Source organism: Acanthochromis polyacanthus, chromosome 19 (assembly GCF_021347895.1).
Source record: "Acanthochromis polyacanthus isolate Apoly-LR-REF ecotype Palm Island chromosome 19, KAUST_Apoly_ChrSc, whole genome shotgun sequence".
NCBI lineage: Eukaryota > Metazoa > Chordata > Actinopteri > Pomacentridae > Acanthochromis > Acanthochromis polyacanthus.
Window position 1 is genome coordinate 6,330,967 of NC_067131.1, and position 18,989 is coordinate 6,349,955.

The following is an 18,989-nucleotide window of genomic DNA, read 5'->3' on the forward strand; positions in this document are numbered from 1 at the left end:
TTTTTAATAACATTTTCACGAGCTGCTTGGAATATTTTTTTGTCTTGTGTTTTCCTTTGCATAAAGAAATACATTCCCATCATATGATGATGCACACAAGGCAAATTGGTGCATATAAATTCAGTAAAATGCAGGAAAATTAAGTGTTTGATACACAAAATTTCCTAAGGGAGAATGTCCAGACCCTGCATGATCTGTGTTCTCTACAATGCTGAAGTAAAATATTAGTTGCATTTTAGTAATTTGTCAAATTGCAAATAAGTTGTTATATTTGACATCCTATATCAGAAAATGTACATTTATTTTATGTTCGAATTAATAGATAAATAAAACTAAGCCATTATCTATGAGTGCCACTCATTTTGCCAACTTCTGAACTCAAAGCACCACACCCACCTCCCTCTATACCCTCTACTCAATTCACCCCACCCTCCTCTCCAGCCCCCCCAGGCCTGGTCCATAGCAGTGGAGCAGCCCTGCCGATAGGGTTTCACTCTCTGCGGGGCGAAGAGGAGGGCAGGCAGTACAATACAAGCTCCGGGACACAAATCTACCTGGAAATCAAGATTCCTGTTCCTCTGGGACCTGTGTCTTCCTGTGGATACCTGGGTCTTGCAGGTAAGACGCTCGAGAGGCCAAAAATATGTGCTAGGATCGATGAAAACCCGAAGAAATATTTCTCACACGTGTCTGGAATGTTTGTGGATTATCTGGCACTCATGGTCGCATCAGCGCAAGTAGACAGCTTAATATATTGGAGATTTGTAGTCAGCAGATTTTGGCTGCAGGAGGAGCCTCTGTGGCCTGTGGAGACTCTGGAACGGAATGAATTAATGAAAGAGAAAATAAAAAAACTGATGCTAAAAGGTTTATAGCAGAATGGATGATTTCTTATGGAAAAAAATAATTTAAAAAAATCACCTCAGCTGCTCAAGAAAGCCTTTAAATTCATTCTATAGCATGCATGGTGTGAAAATTACATTAAGACGGACACTTTATTGATTAAAAAAGTTAATTTAAAAACCAATTAAACCAAATCTGAATCGGAGTGAGCCGGTTGGTGAACGTCTTCCTACCCTCCGAGCACCTCTTACCTAACGCTGCAGTCTGTGAGGAATGTGGCCCTCTGCAGTGGAGTTTTTAGTTCGAGGGGATGTATGTGTGTATTTGGGAATGTGCTGACTGATGCCCTTCCTCCCCAGCTGTCCCCTCGAGATTTATCTGGAGCTATAACCGGCTGGTCGAGGGGGACAGGAGCGCCTCTTCACTTAGAGAGGCGGTAACAGGACCCAGGCCCCTCGCGCACAGCTCCTGTAGTTGTCATCAGCGCAGCCTCCATCTTGCATTTCCCCGAACATCCAAAAACACCTGTAATCTCCAGTTTTTAATCCACCGGCCACTGACTCACATTAATCACCAGAGAAAAGCTATTTGAGTGCAAATCAGTGTGTGTGTGTGTGAGCGTGTGAGCATGTGTTTGAGTGTTCCGGTGCATTTGTATGTACGTTGGGAGCTGATGACAGTCCTACTCACCAGTGCACTATAGAACATGGGCTCATAAAAATAGCTCACACAGGACCGAATCCCCGGCTAGGAAATGAGCTTCAATTACAGCGGATGAAAAGCAATTACATTAACTGTCTCCCTGTAGACGGGTCCTCCTGCTTTTCCTCTTGTAGTGGGACTCACCTCCAGCTTTACATAATTGCTTTCGACCTGAGCAGTTGACAGCGACATACTGCCAGGCCCCATCTGAGCGGTTAGTCAAGAGAGACTCTAGCTGCCATCGGGAATTACTGTCCTCAAGGGCATGCAGGGGTTGTATACTATGCTTAAAGTGTGTTTAACTTAATTAGGGAACCAGTGAGGTTCTGCTGGATTCTGTCGCATACAAAAATCTCCTGGGAATAAGTTTTTACCTTCTTCTTGAATATTCATGGACGTGTTTCGCACTTTGTTGTGTCACATTTCACTGCCGGTGTGCATCTTGTTGCTAATTCTGTCATGCTCTCTGCCGGACACCTGACAGGTGTTAGTGAAAAGAAACTGTCAATATTAGCTTAAGACTTTCTGTAATAAATTTGCCAATGTATTGAAAGAACACAGTAAAATACGAAGGGGACACAAAAGTGCTCTACTGAAAAAGTAAAATCCAATTGAATAAATCATGGACAAACAATTCAGAATTCATGTTAACAATAAGACATATGGATCTGCTTATTTTGTACCTCACACATATTGTAGTTATCTCTGCCTGCGTGGTTTTGAAACTAAAAATGTCACAGTGGCTTGTATATTTATTGCGGTTATATGCTAAAATATTTGCAAAACTCCTGCAGTGACTACAACAATTTCATATGTGGCATTTTCTCTCTGTTTTCAAATGTGCATTAAGTGATTTTTTTTTTTTTGGAACTTGGGGGCAGCAAACCAACCTACAAACCACAAATACTCCAAAAAAAATCAAAACAAATTTGGACAGAAGCGTGTCTAAGGCAGGATGGCATCATTTGTGTGCTTCCAAAACTGTCATACAATAAGAGTTGATTTGATTTTCAGGCAAAAAACAGGTTTAGTAAAAGATCATAGTTTGCGTTAAAAGATTACTGTACACTGAAGGATCGTAATCACCCACGTGATTATGGTTCGGCTATGATCCTTCACATGAGTTGGAAAAAAGTGCTTGTCAGATGGAAACTTGAAACAAACAGCTGGCTCCGGCATTAAGTCAGATGTTTTGCTGACCCGTCTATCCACCCCAACCCTCTACCTCCACAGACCCTGCAGGAATGTCTCTGCACAAGCTACAGTTCTCTTTACTCCTGTCATAATTACAACAGTCATGAGATAACTTTGTTACTTGAAAATTTGAAGCTTTTTTCTGAAACAAATGATGCTGTCGTTCTTCTACTGAAAACACAACTGCTACTAAACAGCTATACGGAGTTTCTACTACAGCTATTATAGACATATGATGAGTGCATTCATACCAGGCGTGAACTAACCGTGACGTCACCCGTTGGTTTCAACGCTGAGAAAATGAAGCCCGGATTTTGCTACTTCCTGGTCGCCGTTTTGGATTTTTTGGAGCCAGTGACGTAAAAAGCGTCATCAAACAGGCTGGACCGGAGAGCAACTCGGAGCAGGATTGGCTGAGGACTCTCTTATCCCGCCCACATTTTACCACAGAGGCTTCTGTTGCTGTCCATCAAGTATAGCCACGCCCCCTGGCTCCGCCAACTTTAACGATTTATTTAAAATTCAGTATTGATTTATTTTAAGATCGGCCACCTGATCTCTCATTTTGACCATGAAAACTAACGGGAAAAAAATCCTGAGTTGTAGAACATCAGTCTATCAAATTTTATTTTTTCCAAAAATGAATTGGGGTCTATGGAGAAAAAGCTTTTTGGAGCCAACCCTAGCGGACGGCGTGATATTGCAAGTTTTTGACACTTCCGGGTTGGCTTCAATTTTGGAGCCAGATGCTACGTCCACTATATATACAGTCTATGATTCATACCACACTGTTCATACTGTAACATACTATGTACCTGTGCTCTATAAAATGCACTTTACAGCTGCTTTTGCACCTCTAGTTGAATGCTAAAATGTCTTTTGTTGTCTTGGTATTTTTACTCTGTGCATTGTAATCTAATCTAAACACAAAATGTACATATCTTAACCTGGATAAAGTTATCAAACAGTTGCCTATTTACACCTCAAATAGACATTAAGCAATATTCATATTGTCTCGTGTTGTTAGAACCCTAATATGTCTAGGTCCAATAGCCACTCTTCTTTTAACTCTGCTTTTGGTCTCCATCTGGAAACATGCAACTTTGTTGACTGTTTGGTGTTATACAGGTGTTGTATGATGGGTTTAGCAAAGCTTTTCAGCTGAAAACAGTGATGGATGATTAAAAAAATCAATAAGACTAAACCAAACAGCAAAACTACTTATTGCAAAGACGAAACGACGGACTAAGAGAGGTAAAAACATTAAGTCGACCTGAGGCGAACTGGCGATACTTTGGTGTGTTACGCTCAGTCGCATGATCTATTGTTCGTATTAAAATCTTCGCTGGTGCACTTTTAAAGTTTCTAAATGTAAATATATCAAAGCTTTAGTTAAAATATGAATGCTTTTTTGCATCTTGAGCATTTGACCATGTAAGTAGCAGTTTTACATAGATGGAGTTTTCTTAATCAGCTGGTGAAAACTGTAAGAGGCTGATAAAAGATGCATTGTCAACATTTCCAAATATTGTTTTTGGACTGTATCTGTGTGCTTTTCTAAGCTGCATTTTTAGTTTCAATGGCAGAATGGCTAAAAGTGAGTATTATTATTGAAACATCATTTGGACATCATTCAGATGACTCCATCTTATCTATCACTCCTTTTAATTCCATCGAATAGGTCCTACAGTCTCCGATCTCAGAACCTTTTACATTTTATTGTCCCTAAGGTCAGAACAGTAATGGGGAAGAAAGCTTTTAGATTTTCTGCTCCAAGTACGTGGAACACTTTGCAGTCAGAGCTCAAACTCCAAAATTTGGTATCTCTGAATGTTTTTAAGTCTATGATAAACGTCATTACATCCAGGCTTCAGGAATGCAAATGTCCAATTTAACTGAAGTGTCTGACTAATCCTTTGAACTCTTTTAACTAAGTTTTTTCTGTATTTGTAACGTGTTGAAACTTTATGTGCTGCCAGTCTTAGCCAGGTCTCTCTTGTAAAAGAGATCTTGGATCTCAATGGGACAAACCTGGTTAAATAAAGGTTATAATAATAATAATAATAATCATTTGAGGCTGCACAGTGGAGTAAGTGGTTAGCACTTTCGCCTTGCAGCAAGAAGATCCCTGGTTCGAATCCCGGGGTGGGCCTGGGATCTTTCTGCATGGAGTTTGCATGTTCTCCCTGTGCATGCGTGGGTTTTCTCCGGGTACTCCGGCTTCCTCCCACAGTCCAAAAATATGCTGAGGTTAATTGGTTACTCTAAATTGTCCGTAGGTGTCAATGCGAGTGTGAGTGTTCGTCTGTATATGTAGCCCTGAGACAGACTGGCAACCTGTCAGCTGGGATAGGCTCCAGCACCCCCCGCGACCCTACTGAGGATAAAGAGGTGTATAGAGAATGGATGGATGGATAATCATTTGTCTGTTCTGTCTTTTAGCCATGCCTATCTCAACTCCTGCCCCTCCCAACAAGAAGAAGAAGGCCAACAAGATCATCACTGACCTGTCCAACATCAGTCAGAATGGTAAAACACGCACGCACGCACATACTTCAACACACTCGCACAGCATAACAACACCGCACATGAATATGAAACGTTACGCTGGTTCTTCTAATTCCTCAAAGACTCTCTTCTCCCTCCTGTGTGTTCTGATTATCCAGTCCGGTAAATGTCAAATCTTTAGTATCCGTCTGCTATTTGCCCGGTCTACGTGTTTAAATTGAACCGCGTGGGTGTAAATCATTGCACGCGGTTTGTACAATACGACAATTAAATAAGGAGACACACTCGCTTGCACTTAGTCCAAGAAGTAATGCAATATCTAACATGCAAGCGGCATCTCCTGGAGGGATGTGGGCCATTATCAGATGGCAGAGCGGCCACAAATCTGTCACCATTATAGGCAACTCAAAATACCAGATGGTGATTCTGCTCCCACTATGTTTGTTTGAGGCTGTGTGTAAGCAGCAGCTAAATTAGAATCAACACGACTTGTGAAAAATGTGGCAAATATGTCACATCTTGACATTAAACCCTGAAAACGGATTTCAGCTTCCAGAAGTTTATCACTGAGGTGTTGTCATGGGCTGCAATTAGTTTTTCAGTAGCTTTATTTTATAAAATGTGCTTTTTTCCTCTTTGTTTACACTGGCTGCTTATACTAAATACCAATTTCTTCCTTTATTTTCTTCCAAAAATCGCTTTCTGTGCATCAGAGATTTTTACTTACTTACTTATCAGAATTTAATGCAGTTAATTTTTTGCCAAAACCCACCAGTCGGTCCATCTGTTCAAACTCTTGCTGTGCAGCTTAAAATGATTCAAACTCAGAGAACATTATTTCCAAATATAGTGAAGAGCCTGAAGTTTTCAAAGTGCTAGGATGACTTTGGGGAAATGGACAGAAGAAATTGTGAAAAGGCGTAGTCATAGTATTTATTCAGCTGCTGTACTTAAGTATACTTTTACTTTACTTGAATATTTTGATTTACTGCTATACGCAAAACATCTTGTGAGCTATGAAGTTAAAAGCTTCACCACAACTGGCAGCACAGTTAAAATCCTGAGCAGGTTTTCTTGGGTTGCTCTGACCCACAGCATGCAGGAGCTGCAACTCTAAACTTCCTTCAGGTGTGAATGGTTGTCTGTCTGTATGTGTCACCTCTGTGATTGACTGGCAAACTGTCCAAGGTGTCTCCAGCCTTCATCCACTGTCAGATGGGATCAGCTGCAGGCCCCAAGATGCTCTAAAGGACAAAATGGGATAGCTACTGGATAAATGGACTCACAGGGGGCATTTTTCTGCATAATACTTCAACGTATGTATAATTAAATTTAAAAGGGGCAACCGAAGTACAGAGTAATTTTACAGTATCTTACATCATCATTACAGTAAGTGCTTCTACTTAAGTAAAGGAAACTTTAAATTACAGTGATAAAATAATTAGTTTGTGGGTTTAAACAGCTGATATTATATAACTAATTGTAGTCACACAAGGGGCCTGGCTCTAACAACAGTACTGACAGTTTTGCATGGCCTGTCAGCTGATTGTTTGGTCCAGATGGAAACACTGCAACCACAACTGGATGGATTGACATAAAATGTTTTGCAGACACTTATTTGGTTTCTCATAGCATCACCATGGCATTGACATTTGTATTTTTTCTTATCAAAATGTCACAAAAACTGTTGAATATATTGGCATGAAATGTGGTCCAGACTCATGTCCCTGTCTAACTCTAATAACATTTGCGATGCTTTCACTTTCCATCTTGGATCCACATCAGGTCACAATGTTGACTTGTCAAGTACCTTCCAGGTTCAGACCTGCACAGCTAATGAAATTCCCATGAACCTTAGTTGTATCCATTGTTTGAAGCTAATTAGCAAATGTTAGCTTGCTTATATACTGAAATAAGATTACTAAGATAGGAAAATTCAGTGTTTGATATCAAGTTAGCATCGATACTGTAGTTGTATTAACATTCTGACCTTATCATTTTGCTCATATTTCTATATGTAGACAGTCAGATAATGATAAATGATGTACTGTATATATTGAGAAATCAGAAAAAATTCATTTTACATGTTGTTCTCTTTAATAAATATGGAAAATTACAAACCCCACACTTCTATTTCTGTTCACTGTCACTAACTGTATCTAATTCTGAAAATGTGCTTATATAGACTTATTTAAGCTTAATTTAAATGTTTCATCCATGACATATAAAGGAAATATTTATGAAATGACAAAAACCATAGTATTTTTTCACTTCTTTTTTAAAAAATCTTTTCATGTAAAAATTCTTAAAAAATAAAAGGTTATGGTTGTTTACAGTCACAGGTTTTTAATGTTATTTTACATTAGCAATGCTAGTTTATTAATTTTGGTAATACAATTGATACTTTCGTGCATAAAAATAACAACAACAAAAAAACTGAGATCAAAAAATTCTGTAAAATTACTGATTTCTTTACACTCATTAAAGCGTAACAGAGCTGCTAGTATAGTACGGCTGCTTCTGCTTCTTTTAATATGATGCTTTTTGTGTTAACGGTTATTTACCTGTTGCACAATACACCACTTATTAAACCAGCCACAATGCATTCTGGAATCCCTGAGCATAAAATGTGCGATCTGAATGTACTCTAAAGGGTCTCTGCTCATATCTGTCAATGTCTCTTTACATGTGTGCCGTTTACTCTCGTAGTCCTCCTGCAGCTGTCCACATCTGTATCTCTCTGCCAGTTTGTTGTCAGTCAGTGAGTCATTCAGCAGCTAATCCTGCTTATCCCTTATTTTGCCACAGTTAATGCCCACACATCTCTCCATCATCCCTGTGTCACTCTGTCAGTCGGTTTGTCCCGGGCCTCTGTCTGTCTGTGTGTATGCTGTCCGTTTGTCCAACCTTTGCCTCTGTCAGTCTGTCCTTTTTCCTCCCAGTCAGCAGCCAGCTCCAGTTTCACATTCTTCTGAATTAACACTCTAATCAATATCCCCATGGGGGAGTTCGCTCTGCTCAGCAGCCTCAATTATTCTCTCTCTCTCTCTCTCTACACACACACACACACACACACACACACACCTACTTGCAGAAGTCTGATTTACGAGGTACTGCTAACAGCTCTCTGCAGCATTGCAATGCCAACTCCCCGCTTTATAGATGTGTTCGTGCGTGTGTTTTTGCCGCGTGTGTGTGTTCGCCGTGTTATGGCTGAAGTCCAGGTGTTATGAGTGATATCAGAGTGTATGTGGTGGATGAGAGGAGTGTTTTATGAGGAGCTCTGTGGAGCAGTAAAATCCATCAGATCTCTCCATCACTGCAAGAGGCGAGAGCACGAGGCGGCGTGTTATAAGGATTTCCCTCCATAAACAATTCGACCAGAGAACCTGCTGTGACATTCCCCAGCGCCCTTTTCTTCCATATTGCTTTGCCCTAGTAACCCTACAACTCCCCCGGTTTCACATAACCACATCCTCTAATGCCAGACAACAGGTTTTTGCACCGATTTATCACCACAAGTACGATCTTGGAAGCCTGACGATAAAAACATGTCCTTTAACAGGTTTAAACATCCCTCATTCGATATCAGACATGTAGTGGAACGTAAACGGACTTTTTAATTTACCAGATGGGCTCAGTCGAGCACAACTTCTACCTCTGCCAAGGCTGCACAAACCTCTGAATGTGTGAGTTTAATAACAAAAATTGCTTAGAGATTGTGGACAGTGATAAATCATCATGGGAGCTGAGTTTACTTTATTCAAATAGGTCCAGCGGTTCATGAGAAAATAATAAAACCTTGTAAGAAAAAAACACGTTAAAGGAATAGCTTGATATTTTTGGAAATGTGCTTGGTGTCTTTCTTGGCAAGTATTGGATGAAAAGACTAGTACTGCTCCATAAATACACTCAAGCATTATTATTTGAATTAACTTGACTAAATCATAGAGGTTTTCCGTACGACTAAATGGCTTTATTTCAACATTAATTTGTTCTGTTGGGCAAACTTAATTATTTCTGTTGGATCAACTTCATTTACTGCTGTAAAATTAGTTGGACCAACTTCATTTATTTAAGTTAATCCCAACCCTTGGAAATAAGTTAAATTAAGTCTACTGAATTATGTTGACTCAACCCAACCACATTAAGTTTGACCAACAGAATTGCTTAATGCTAAATAAAACTACTTAATCATAGGGAAATACTTTCTATGATTTAGTTAAGTATATCCAAAGAGATTTTTTTTTAATAATACATGCCCAGATGCAGCCAGAACATGGTTAGCTTAGCTTTGCATAAGCGTCCTAGTCCTTTTTTTTTTTTTACATTATTGTACACTTCTATCTGGTATCTGTACACAAAATACACCAGATTACTTTCTGAGCTTTAATCTGTCTGCTAAGCTAAGCTAACCACCTTATATTTAGCATACAGACACGATGGTCTCATCTCACCCTCTGCAAAAGCAAACAATACTATTTCTAAAAATTGTGATTATCTGTGATTATTTTTTGCATCATGCAAACTATTGGACAATCACAGTCAATCAGAAACACACCTCATCAGTGGAAGTAATACAAAATAACAACATGTAGAACTGCATAAAATGCATTTCAAGCCCAGTGTTAATCCTCAAAGGCAAGTCAAGAAATTAGCTTTTTTAAAATAAGCAAAAATATTGCTGCTTTTTTTATATAGTGGACAGTACTCAATAGATGGTGAAACTACAGGCTCAGGATCTCAGCTATTTGGGATATTGCAAAATTTCTTCCTTCATAAATAACTATTCAATGCTTTTAAAATAATCAGAAATACTAAATGTATCTAGATGGATGTTCTTATTACAAACAACCCTGTGGAATTCCTTTTACATTAAAAATCTGTTTAGATGATGCTCTTTTAAGACCTTGACTGAAACGATGTATTTCTCCACTACATGGGCAAATAAGGATGGTTGTAGCTTTCCTCTATTCCACATTAGTCCCTTCATTCGTGCTTTTCCATGTCAGATGATGAGTCAGACACCGAGGGTGCCGAACTCGACCTGGGCACCAAGATCAAGACTCCCAAGGACGTGATGCTGGAGGAGCTCTCCCTGATGACGAACAAGGGGTCCAAGATGTTCAGGATGAGACAGCAGAGAGTGGACAAGTTCATCGTGACCAACGAGAACATGGTGAGAGGGATGAAGAGAAGCTTCATCGCTTGTACAGTGTGTTCATGCGTGTTCTGATCAGATTATATCTTCTGTTTTTTTTTCTTCCAGCAGAACCTGGAGAACCTCCTGATGTGCCCTCCTCCAATTCCACCAAAGCCAGAGATGCCAAAGGAAGAAGGTACGGGCACAAATCCACCTTCCAAGATGTCCTATTCTTTCTGTCTTTTCAGTAAGACGTTGCATTTAATCTTTTATCGTGTCTTTCTCTTTTCATCCACTCCTGTTTCTTTGTGTCTCAGTGGTGGATACAGTGCATGAAGAGGAGGAGAAGCAGAAGAGGAGGAGGGAGTATGTACGCACCTATGTATCACCATGGGAACGGGCCATGAAGGGTAACGAGGAGCTGACATCCACCATGAAGGCCTCCATGCCGGGACCCATCCAGATCCACGTAGAACTGCCTCAGTATAAGAGCTTCAACAGGTACCCACAGACACAAACAACTACCACTACCACTGACTATGTTTCATGTATCTATGTATGTCAATAATGTCAACTGAACGGGTACTTCAATCAATCGTCCAGCCTACAGGGTTGCTCAAAATAATTGCTACTTCTTACCCCTGCTGCAATTCAACCACAACTTTGCGAATGCTATAAGCTTGTTCCTTCATAATCCACGGCCACTGATCTAAACTGAAGTTTTGAGTTGATGTTTGAGTTATTTAAGATATAAAGAACTAAACTCGATGAAAATAAAGGACCCTAAAAAAGCGTCCTTAACTTTGGTTTATGTAGCCACACGTCTCGGATGAATCCAGATGTCTTATTTATCCCATTGAGTTTGCCAAAGTGCAGGATAACAGTTGCTGGACGAGAACATCCAAGAAAACCTTCAAGGAGGTTGGGATTCTAGTCATGTTTAGGATGCCTTTTGTTCCACTTTAGTAAACGCTTTGGTTGTTTCGGATCAGAATGTCACAGGAACCATGTATGATGAGACATTCTAAGATATTCCATTCGCTCAAGAAATCTTCCAAGCAGACTATAGATTCCAACGATGCAGTGATGCTGGTCATACAGCACGAACCCTAAGGACTTTCCTTGAGAAGAATGAGATTCAGATTCTGGAGCATCCATCATTATGTCCTCAGCATCTTTGCACCAAACTTTTAACTTGACTGTTCAGTGCAAAATAACAACAACCTACAAATAAATATGCATCACTTGCATAATACTTTAGTTGAGGAATGGGACAGATTACCACATAACACTCTGGAAACATCAGTTCAGATCATACGATTGATGCGTGTTATTAAGACTGGCTGATATTTGGAGTATTGTATTCTCCTTTAAATGTACGTACGTTTTTGGGATTTCTCAAAATTTGATCAGTTTATCCTTAATTTGCAAGGTGTATATGGTTAAGCCTTCAAAGTAATTGAAATAATAATCAAAAGCATAATCTTGTATCTTTTCTCCCTTCCGCATGGATTGAATGTACTAATAGTCACCAAACGAGAAACTGTAGCACTAGATTTTTCAAAGGGATACCTTCTTCATTATCTATACTAATACCAAACTGTCACAATCGTCAAAAAGCATTGCTGATAGTGAAGAGGCATGAGAAAGTTGGATTTTTCTGTTTTTTAGACGTATTCTCCAAAAATAAAAGGAAGACTTGTACTCTCCAACTAAAGTAACACAACATTTGAAACTCACACCGGCAACTGGCCAGATGTGTGGAGGTGAGAAATGTAGCAGGGTTTGAATCTGCTTCCCAAGATCTCTTCTTTATTAAGCGATTCTTTCTGGTCTTTTTTGCTGGTCTTCCTGAGGAACTGTGGTGTGATCCCAGCTTTCAGATGATATCACATCTTGGCCTTCAGAACAACTAGAAACATTCTTCAAACTAGATGAGTTTGAGCTTCTTGACCCCTTTAATACTTGAAATCCATAAAGCTGCTAGCCTAGCCGCGTTAGACAACCCACGGCAACGAATTTAATTCTCTGCCAGGGTGGGTCTAGTTACCCTCCATAAGGCTCGAGGTTGGATGCTCCTAAAACTGGCCGGACGAATCACCATGAAGTGTAGAGTCAGAAGGCGGGCGTAACTAAGTGACGACAGAGGCGCGACGATTCTGACAGAAACAACCGGAAACAACTAGCCTAGCCGCGCTAGACAACCCACGGCAACGAATTTAATTCTCTGCCAGGGTCGACAACAAAAACGACAACAGTCGTTGAGCTCCATTAGCACCGACTCTGAATAATCTTTCTGTTAACATGTCTGTAATATACTTGAGCTTCACCCATTGACTGTATAAATAAGGCTTCACCGAACTACCGCATCTTCTGATTTCCGGCGCTCTAGGAGCCTATTCGTTGCGCTGATTGGTTGTATACCTACCCAATTGCTGCAGAGTGATTTGATAGACAACCTTTTAGCCCGCCTCCCTCCCTGTCGAGCGTGCCTAGACCCTTGCGTCTTCAGAGCATGGGTCTAGCGCGGCTAGGCTATAAAGCTGCAGGACTCACAAATGACTTTTTTCAGTGGTCCATATTGATGCAGCTCAGACATAATGACCTTCAGGTTCGAGTATTCATCGAGCTCCTGCAACCCTGGACCCAAGACATCTCGTAATACCACTCAGTAGCATATTTCACTAGACCTTTCTTGTCTGGTTCATCTTTGAAACCCCTTAGTTTATAATGTAGGCTTTGTGTTAATAGTCTTGAAGCCTATACTGAGTTCACTTCAGATGTAACTGAGCTCCTGTGTGCTGTGTAGTTTCCTCCACCTCCAGTAAACTGCCTCTGACGCGTAAACTCCATGGTGTGCGCCTTTAATGAAATGAGACTTTATTAGACCAGACATTATTAGCTGTGAGAGCTCAGCCGTCTTTATATGAACATAAAATAGGGCACACAGCGCAGAGAGTTTCACCCGAGAGGGAAACCGAGGAGATGCATGTTGGCGGAGTGTTATATGATGGGAAATATGGCACAGCTGTGATATTTTAACCGATAATACGGGTGGAGAAGCAGTTGTTTCACACTAAATGATGGAACTGTAGCTGCAGCACCGGCCACATCAGCTCGCTGACCCGCTCTCACATCGCTATGACAACCGGCAGTTTGCTGTCTCATCAGCGGTGAAAAGCATTTCCATGGCTTTGCTCTGACTTCACATACTGTACTGCATCCCTGACATTTAGAAATGTGCTGCTACTTTTGCCACTGAGACAGCGTTTCTCCACAGATGTCATTATTTTAATCTCATTTGTATCCGTTGTGATACGGATGCTAATAATTATTGTTGTGGACTTCTGTAAGAGCAGCTGTATCCTGATTACTGACAGGTAGATTAAGGGTACAGATATCTAAAAAAGTCTTCCTATATAGAAGCAAAACATACAGAATGATGTCTACTGTATCATTTTCGAGGTGGCATTAACATGAACTTTGAGGATCTAAAAAAAACATCCAGAGATGTTGATTAGTTGTTTTCCATGTCTTTGTGGTAGTTTTATATCTCTATGTGGTGTTTGTTGGAGGTTGTTTGCATCCTTTTGCAGTTTTATGCATGCTATGTGTGACTGTTGTGTATCTCACTGTAGTCATTTAATGTCTTTGTGGTTTGTTTGTGTCTCTATCTGGTAGCTTCCGGTGTTCATTTTGAGTCTGTGGTTGTTTTGCATCTCTTTGCAGTCCTTATGCATTTCATTGTGGTTATTTTGCATCACACTGAAGTCATTTGGTGTTTTTGATGTCATTTTGGGTCTCAGCGGAGTCATTTAGAGTCTTTGAGGTGGATTTGTGTCTCTTTGTGGTTGTATTGCATCTCTTTGCAAATATTTTGTATCCCATTATGGTCATTTTGCATCTTAATGGGGTCATTCAGTATTTTTGAGGTCAATTTGTGTCTCTTTGGGGTTGCTTGTGTCTCTGTTTGAATGCAATCAGTGTCTTTGTGACTGTTTTGCATGTCTATGTGGTAGTTTTTAAATAACTGTGGTCACTTTGTCTGTTTACGCATATTGTTGCAATCCTAATGCATGTCATTGTGATTATCTTGTATCTCATTGTAGTCATTTAGTGTCTTTCATGTCAAATTGTCTCCCTTAGTGAACATTTAGTGTCTCTTTGTGGCTGTTCAATGACTCTTTTGTAGATGTTTATGTCTCTTTGTGGCTGTTCAATGACTCTTTTGTAGATGTTCATGTCTCTTTGTGGCTGTTCAATGACTCTTTTGTAGATGTTTATGTCTCTTTGTGGCTGTTCAATGACTCTTTTGTAGATGTTTATGTCTCTTTGTGGCTGTTCAATGACTCTTTTGTAGATGTTTATGTCTCTTTGTGGCTGTTCAATGACTCTTTTGTAGATGTTTATGTCTCTTTGTGGCTGTTCAATGGCTCTTTTGTAGATGTTTATGTCTCTTTGTGGCTGTTCAATGGCTCTTTTGTAGATGTTTATGTCTTTTTGTGGCTGTTCAATGGCTCTTTGTAGATGTTTATGTCTTTTTGTGGCTGTTCAATGACTCTTTGTAGATGTTTATGTCTTTTTGTGGCTGTTCAATGACTCTTTTATAGATGCTTGTGTCTCTGTACTTGTCATAGATTGACTTCCTGTCTGGCACAGTTGCCCCCTACCTTGATGCCCCCTCACCCCACCTCTCCTGGGCCAAACAGGACGTTGGTGTTTTTTCTTACGACCTCTCCTCAGCTTCCCTCCTCTTTCTTCCCCAGGACGGCGCTGCCATTCGGCGGCCAAGAAAAGGCGGTCAAGATGCTGACCTTCGAGCTCCCAGAGATCAGTGTGGTGGAGGAGCCGGAGCCTCTGCCCACCCAGCAGGCCGACATCCGCTCACGCCCCTCGTTCAACCGCACGCCCATTGGCTGGGTCTGCAGTGAGGACAACTCGCACATCCACATGGACCTGGACAACATCCCCTTTGACGGAGAGACAGACGACCTGTGAACACGCATGCAGAAGGAAGCATGTTTACAGAACATGTAGCCTGAAACACATCAACAACATGAAGACATGCACTGGAACTCATATGAAAAACACACCTTCACATGAGTGTAAATGTGAGTGTGACAGATCAATATTTACACCATGCACACTGATGACATTAGCGCAGTTAGAACTGCTGAGGCGTCCCTGAACTCACATTAAAATGTACTTTAATTGCATGTAAACACAATGAACTAAAATAATTTAAAAATGACTTTATGAAAAAGGAAAAACTATCTCCTCTGGTCTCCAGTGTACTTTCTTACATCCCCAGCTATGAGTCTTACTATGATTTGGCATACTGTGAGATAATGTGAGACCTGTGTGAATAGAAATAGATAAGCACTCTGCACTCTTAGAACAATGTATTTATGCAATAAACTTCCCCTTTACAGAATGTTGGATGGCTTCTCTTTCTGCATGTGCCAGTCCTGGAGGATTCTGACTGAAAGGGATGGTCTAATTTAAGAAAAATGTGTCACTTTTTTGACAAAATAATTAAAACTCTACGTACTTATCATGTTTTTGATGCATAAAATTATTAAAAAATGACACCAACTGAGCAATCAAAGCTCTATTATTCTGTCAGAAGACTATTTCTAAGGTTAAAAATGAACTATTACACTCAATATGTAATCCTTTTTCAATTAGACAGTCTAGTTTTAGCAAACTACAAGAGAACCATTGATGAATCTAAAGGGCTTCTATTCATTTTTGCAATCATTTAAGTCTTTTTATGAAACAATAAATGTACTGAACGGTGTTAACTTATCTTTCTTTCAGGGATTTAAACTGACATTGATCAGACACAAGAAGAAACTTTGACATTATCGAAGACTTTTCTGTTTTCCACAGTGATCCATCAAGTAACGTAATGCGTCTCTAGTTTTTTTTCCGATTTAAGGCAAAAAAGTACATTAAAATTGTGTTATTTAAAGAATAACTTGCTTATTTACTCTATTCTCAAGACAGAATGAGAAGATTAATACCACTTTCATGTTTGTATACTAAAAAATGAAGTGACCTCGAGCACTTGAACATAAAAAGCAGAAAGAGAGCAACTGGAAGTCTGACCAAAGGTAACCAGATCTACCCCCTGGTACATGCAAAGCTCATATTAACATATTTTGTCATTTACTGTTTAATCTGTACAAAAACCAAAGTGTAAAAACAGCACCGCTACAGTGGGTTATTTTCTGGACTATTTCTCATCACTTTGAACCAACTTTTGGCAGAGTTTTTCCTGCATAAAGGAATTTTTGGCAGCCGTCAAAGAGGTTTCAGTCAGCCCCAATGGAAAACCACCAGGGCCAAAATAAATGAAAGGACTGAGAATAAACAAAGCAATTCAATTCTTTAAATCAGGTTTGCTAATTTGGGTATTATTCACTCAGGCGTAATAGACCGTTTTGTTTATAAACTGGTCAGAAATAACAGGAGAATGCAAAGATTTATGTGAAATAACAGCCACATGGACTCACTGACTTTACTGTACGCCGACTGATGGTGGTTACTGCAGTGCATAGTCACCCCCCAAAGGCCCATTCTGAGCCAGACTTGGGCAAACTGTTTCCCTGTTTCCAGGATTTTTGCAAATGGAAGCTCACCAAGTGCCAGCTGTAGTTTCTTATTTACCATGCAAACACTAAAGCGATATCAGCCTTCTCGTCGGACTCAGGAAGGAAGTGAATAAACACAGAATGTCTAATTACTCCTTTAAATGCCGTCTGTGCTGCTGTTCAGCATTTTTAAAGCCTCTTTAGCTCAAAAGTGCGAAAAACTACACAGAACAAAAATATGAAAGCAGCATACAAATGGTTTTCTTATCTGACTTAGAGGAAAAGTTGAAAAGCTCATTTCTATTGTTCTGGTTGGCTGGAAATATGGATGGAAAGGATTAAATTAAGTTGATAGTGCACACATGAAAACAATGATCAGATAGTGTGATCAGCACAGATACTCCTTTGACCCGTGACTATAAAAGGACACGTTAAAAAGCAGCTTTATTTAAATCGCATGATGCTACGGATGACCAGAGAAATGCGAAACGTGATCATGTCCCCCAAAAATGTGTGTCAACTTCACCGGGGCCTGCAGAAAAAGTTTTTACACCATTTTACAAGCAGCTTTGGGGTAGTTTGAACACTCACGAGTCCACACACTAACTGCTTTATAACCATAGCAGCGTTTATTCCGTCTCCATGCTCACGAAATCGCTCTCACACCAGCCTCTACAGATCTGCAAATCTGCAAATCATTTCCCCATCCTCCTCCTTTAAAAGATCCATATTATACACATTTAACAAGTTAATGTAACCTCACACGTCTCCATAATGTATAATTCAGCTCAAAATCCTCCACAGACTGTAAAATCTACCACCACTGTAATACTCTCGGTTTTAGCTCTCAGTATCGGCAACTGCTGCCTCTCTTACAGGAAAAGAGAAGCACATCTCTGTCCAACATGTCCACAGGCTGCACACTTGTTCAGCTCATTCACAGACACATTCGCTTAGGAAGTAAAGAAACAATGGAATGGTTGTTTGTCATATTTTGTGGGACTGTAGACAAACACAGGAGTCATAATGGCATTCTATAACAATAACAAATGGATTTTGCTGGTTGGTTAAAGTTGAGTTCTTGTTTATAAAGTATTCGGTCAAATGAAAGGGACCGTCTGCGTCATGCTAGCACAGATTGTTCCAGAGTCCAACCAAACTCAAATGCATGCCATTCTGAAATAAACGATTAAATCTGGCCAAGTGTTCCGTCTGAAATTAGCTCTATGCATCGCAGATGTGTTGCACTCTCTTGATTTGCCTATTCTTTCTTGAAATAATGTGCGGACTTGGTAGTTTCATGACATTCGTTCTGTTGTAGAGATGCCATGTGTTAAAAAGAGGGTCATTTGAATCCAGTCTCAAGTCATCGGGTCCTTCTGCTTGACGGTCTCTAGTCGGTTTGGATTTTTTAATCATAAATGATGGATTCTTAAAATGGCACCTGTGAAGTTTTACCTTGATATATCACATACCTTCTGGATCATTAAAACACCAAACAAAATGTCCAGTTTCAGTACATTTCTTGGCACATTGAAATTTGAGGCCACGTTTGATCGACAATATCTCAGGAAGTATTAAAGATAACAGCCTGAGATTTTCCCTTTTTTTCCCTCATCATGCCATTGCTTCAGAATCTGCAATATTATTTTTCAAAATTACATTGACATAGTTGACTTGTGCCTTATCAATGTTTTCTAGTAATGTGTGGTCAAAGATGGGACACTTTATGGTGGCTTTACTTTTTTTTTCATATTTCCACTCACCCATAACCACAGTCTATTTGTTTTACAACTAAAATATTGCAGATTCTGAATCAATAACTTCATGAGAAATAATGGTGAAAATGTCAGGATTTTATCTTTAATATTTTCTGAGATATTGCAGTTGTAATATATTTCAATGCCTGAAATAACATGCTGAAAATGGGTCTACGGGAAATTTTTCTTAAAATTTTATCCCAGGAAAATATTTTTATATATCAGTCCAACATTCCCAGATAT

General features: G+C 39.8%; 1 protein-coding gene across 2 annotated transcripts; it reads left to right on the forward strand.

The window, feature by feature from the left end:
* The first annotated feature begins 438 nt into the window (after positions 1 to 438).
* On the forward strand, positions 439 to 15,824 carry myoz1b (myozenin 1b). Of its 2 annotated transcripts, none has more exons than XM_022189839.2 (6): positions 439 to 618; positions 5,182 to 5,268; positions 10,260 to 10,426; positions 10,520 to 10,586; positions 10,708 to 10,891; positions 15,157 to 15,824. In XM_022189839.2, exons 2-6 carry the CDS (start codon positions 5,184 to 5,186, stop codon positions 15,386 to 15,388), a joined length of 735 nt encoding a protein of 244 aa, XP_022045531.1. In that variant the 5' UTR covers positions 439 to 618; positions 5,182 to 5,183; the 3' UTR covers positions 15,389 to 15,824. The 2 variants fall into 2 exon arrangements, with proteins under 2 accessions (XP_022045531.1, XP_022045530.1); XM_022189838.2 differs by having other exon boundaries at positions 440 to 618; positions 10,517 to 10,586.
* Positions 15,825 to 18,989: the final 3,165 nt, after the last annotated feature.

Coding starts and splice junctions, on each gene's coding strand:
- myoz1b (XM_022189838.2), top strand. CDS start 5,184: ATGCCTATCTCAACTCCTGCCCCTCCCAACAAGAAGAAGAAGGCCAAC. Junction 10,427..10,516: donor TCGTGACCAACGAGAACATG/GTGAGAGGGATG, acceptor TTTTTCTTCCAG/CAGAACCTGGAGAACCTCCT. Junction 10,892..15,156: donor CAGTATAAGAGCTTCAACAG/GTACCCACAGAC, acceptor TTTCTTCCCCAG/GACGGCGCTGCCATTCGGCG.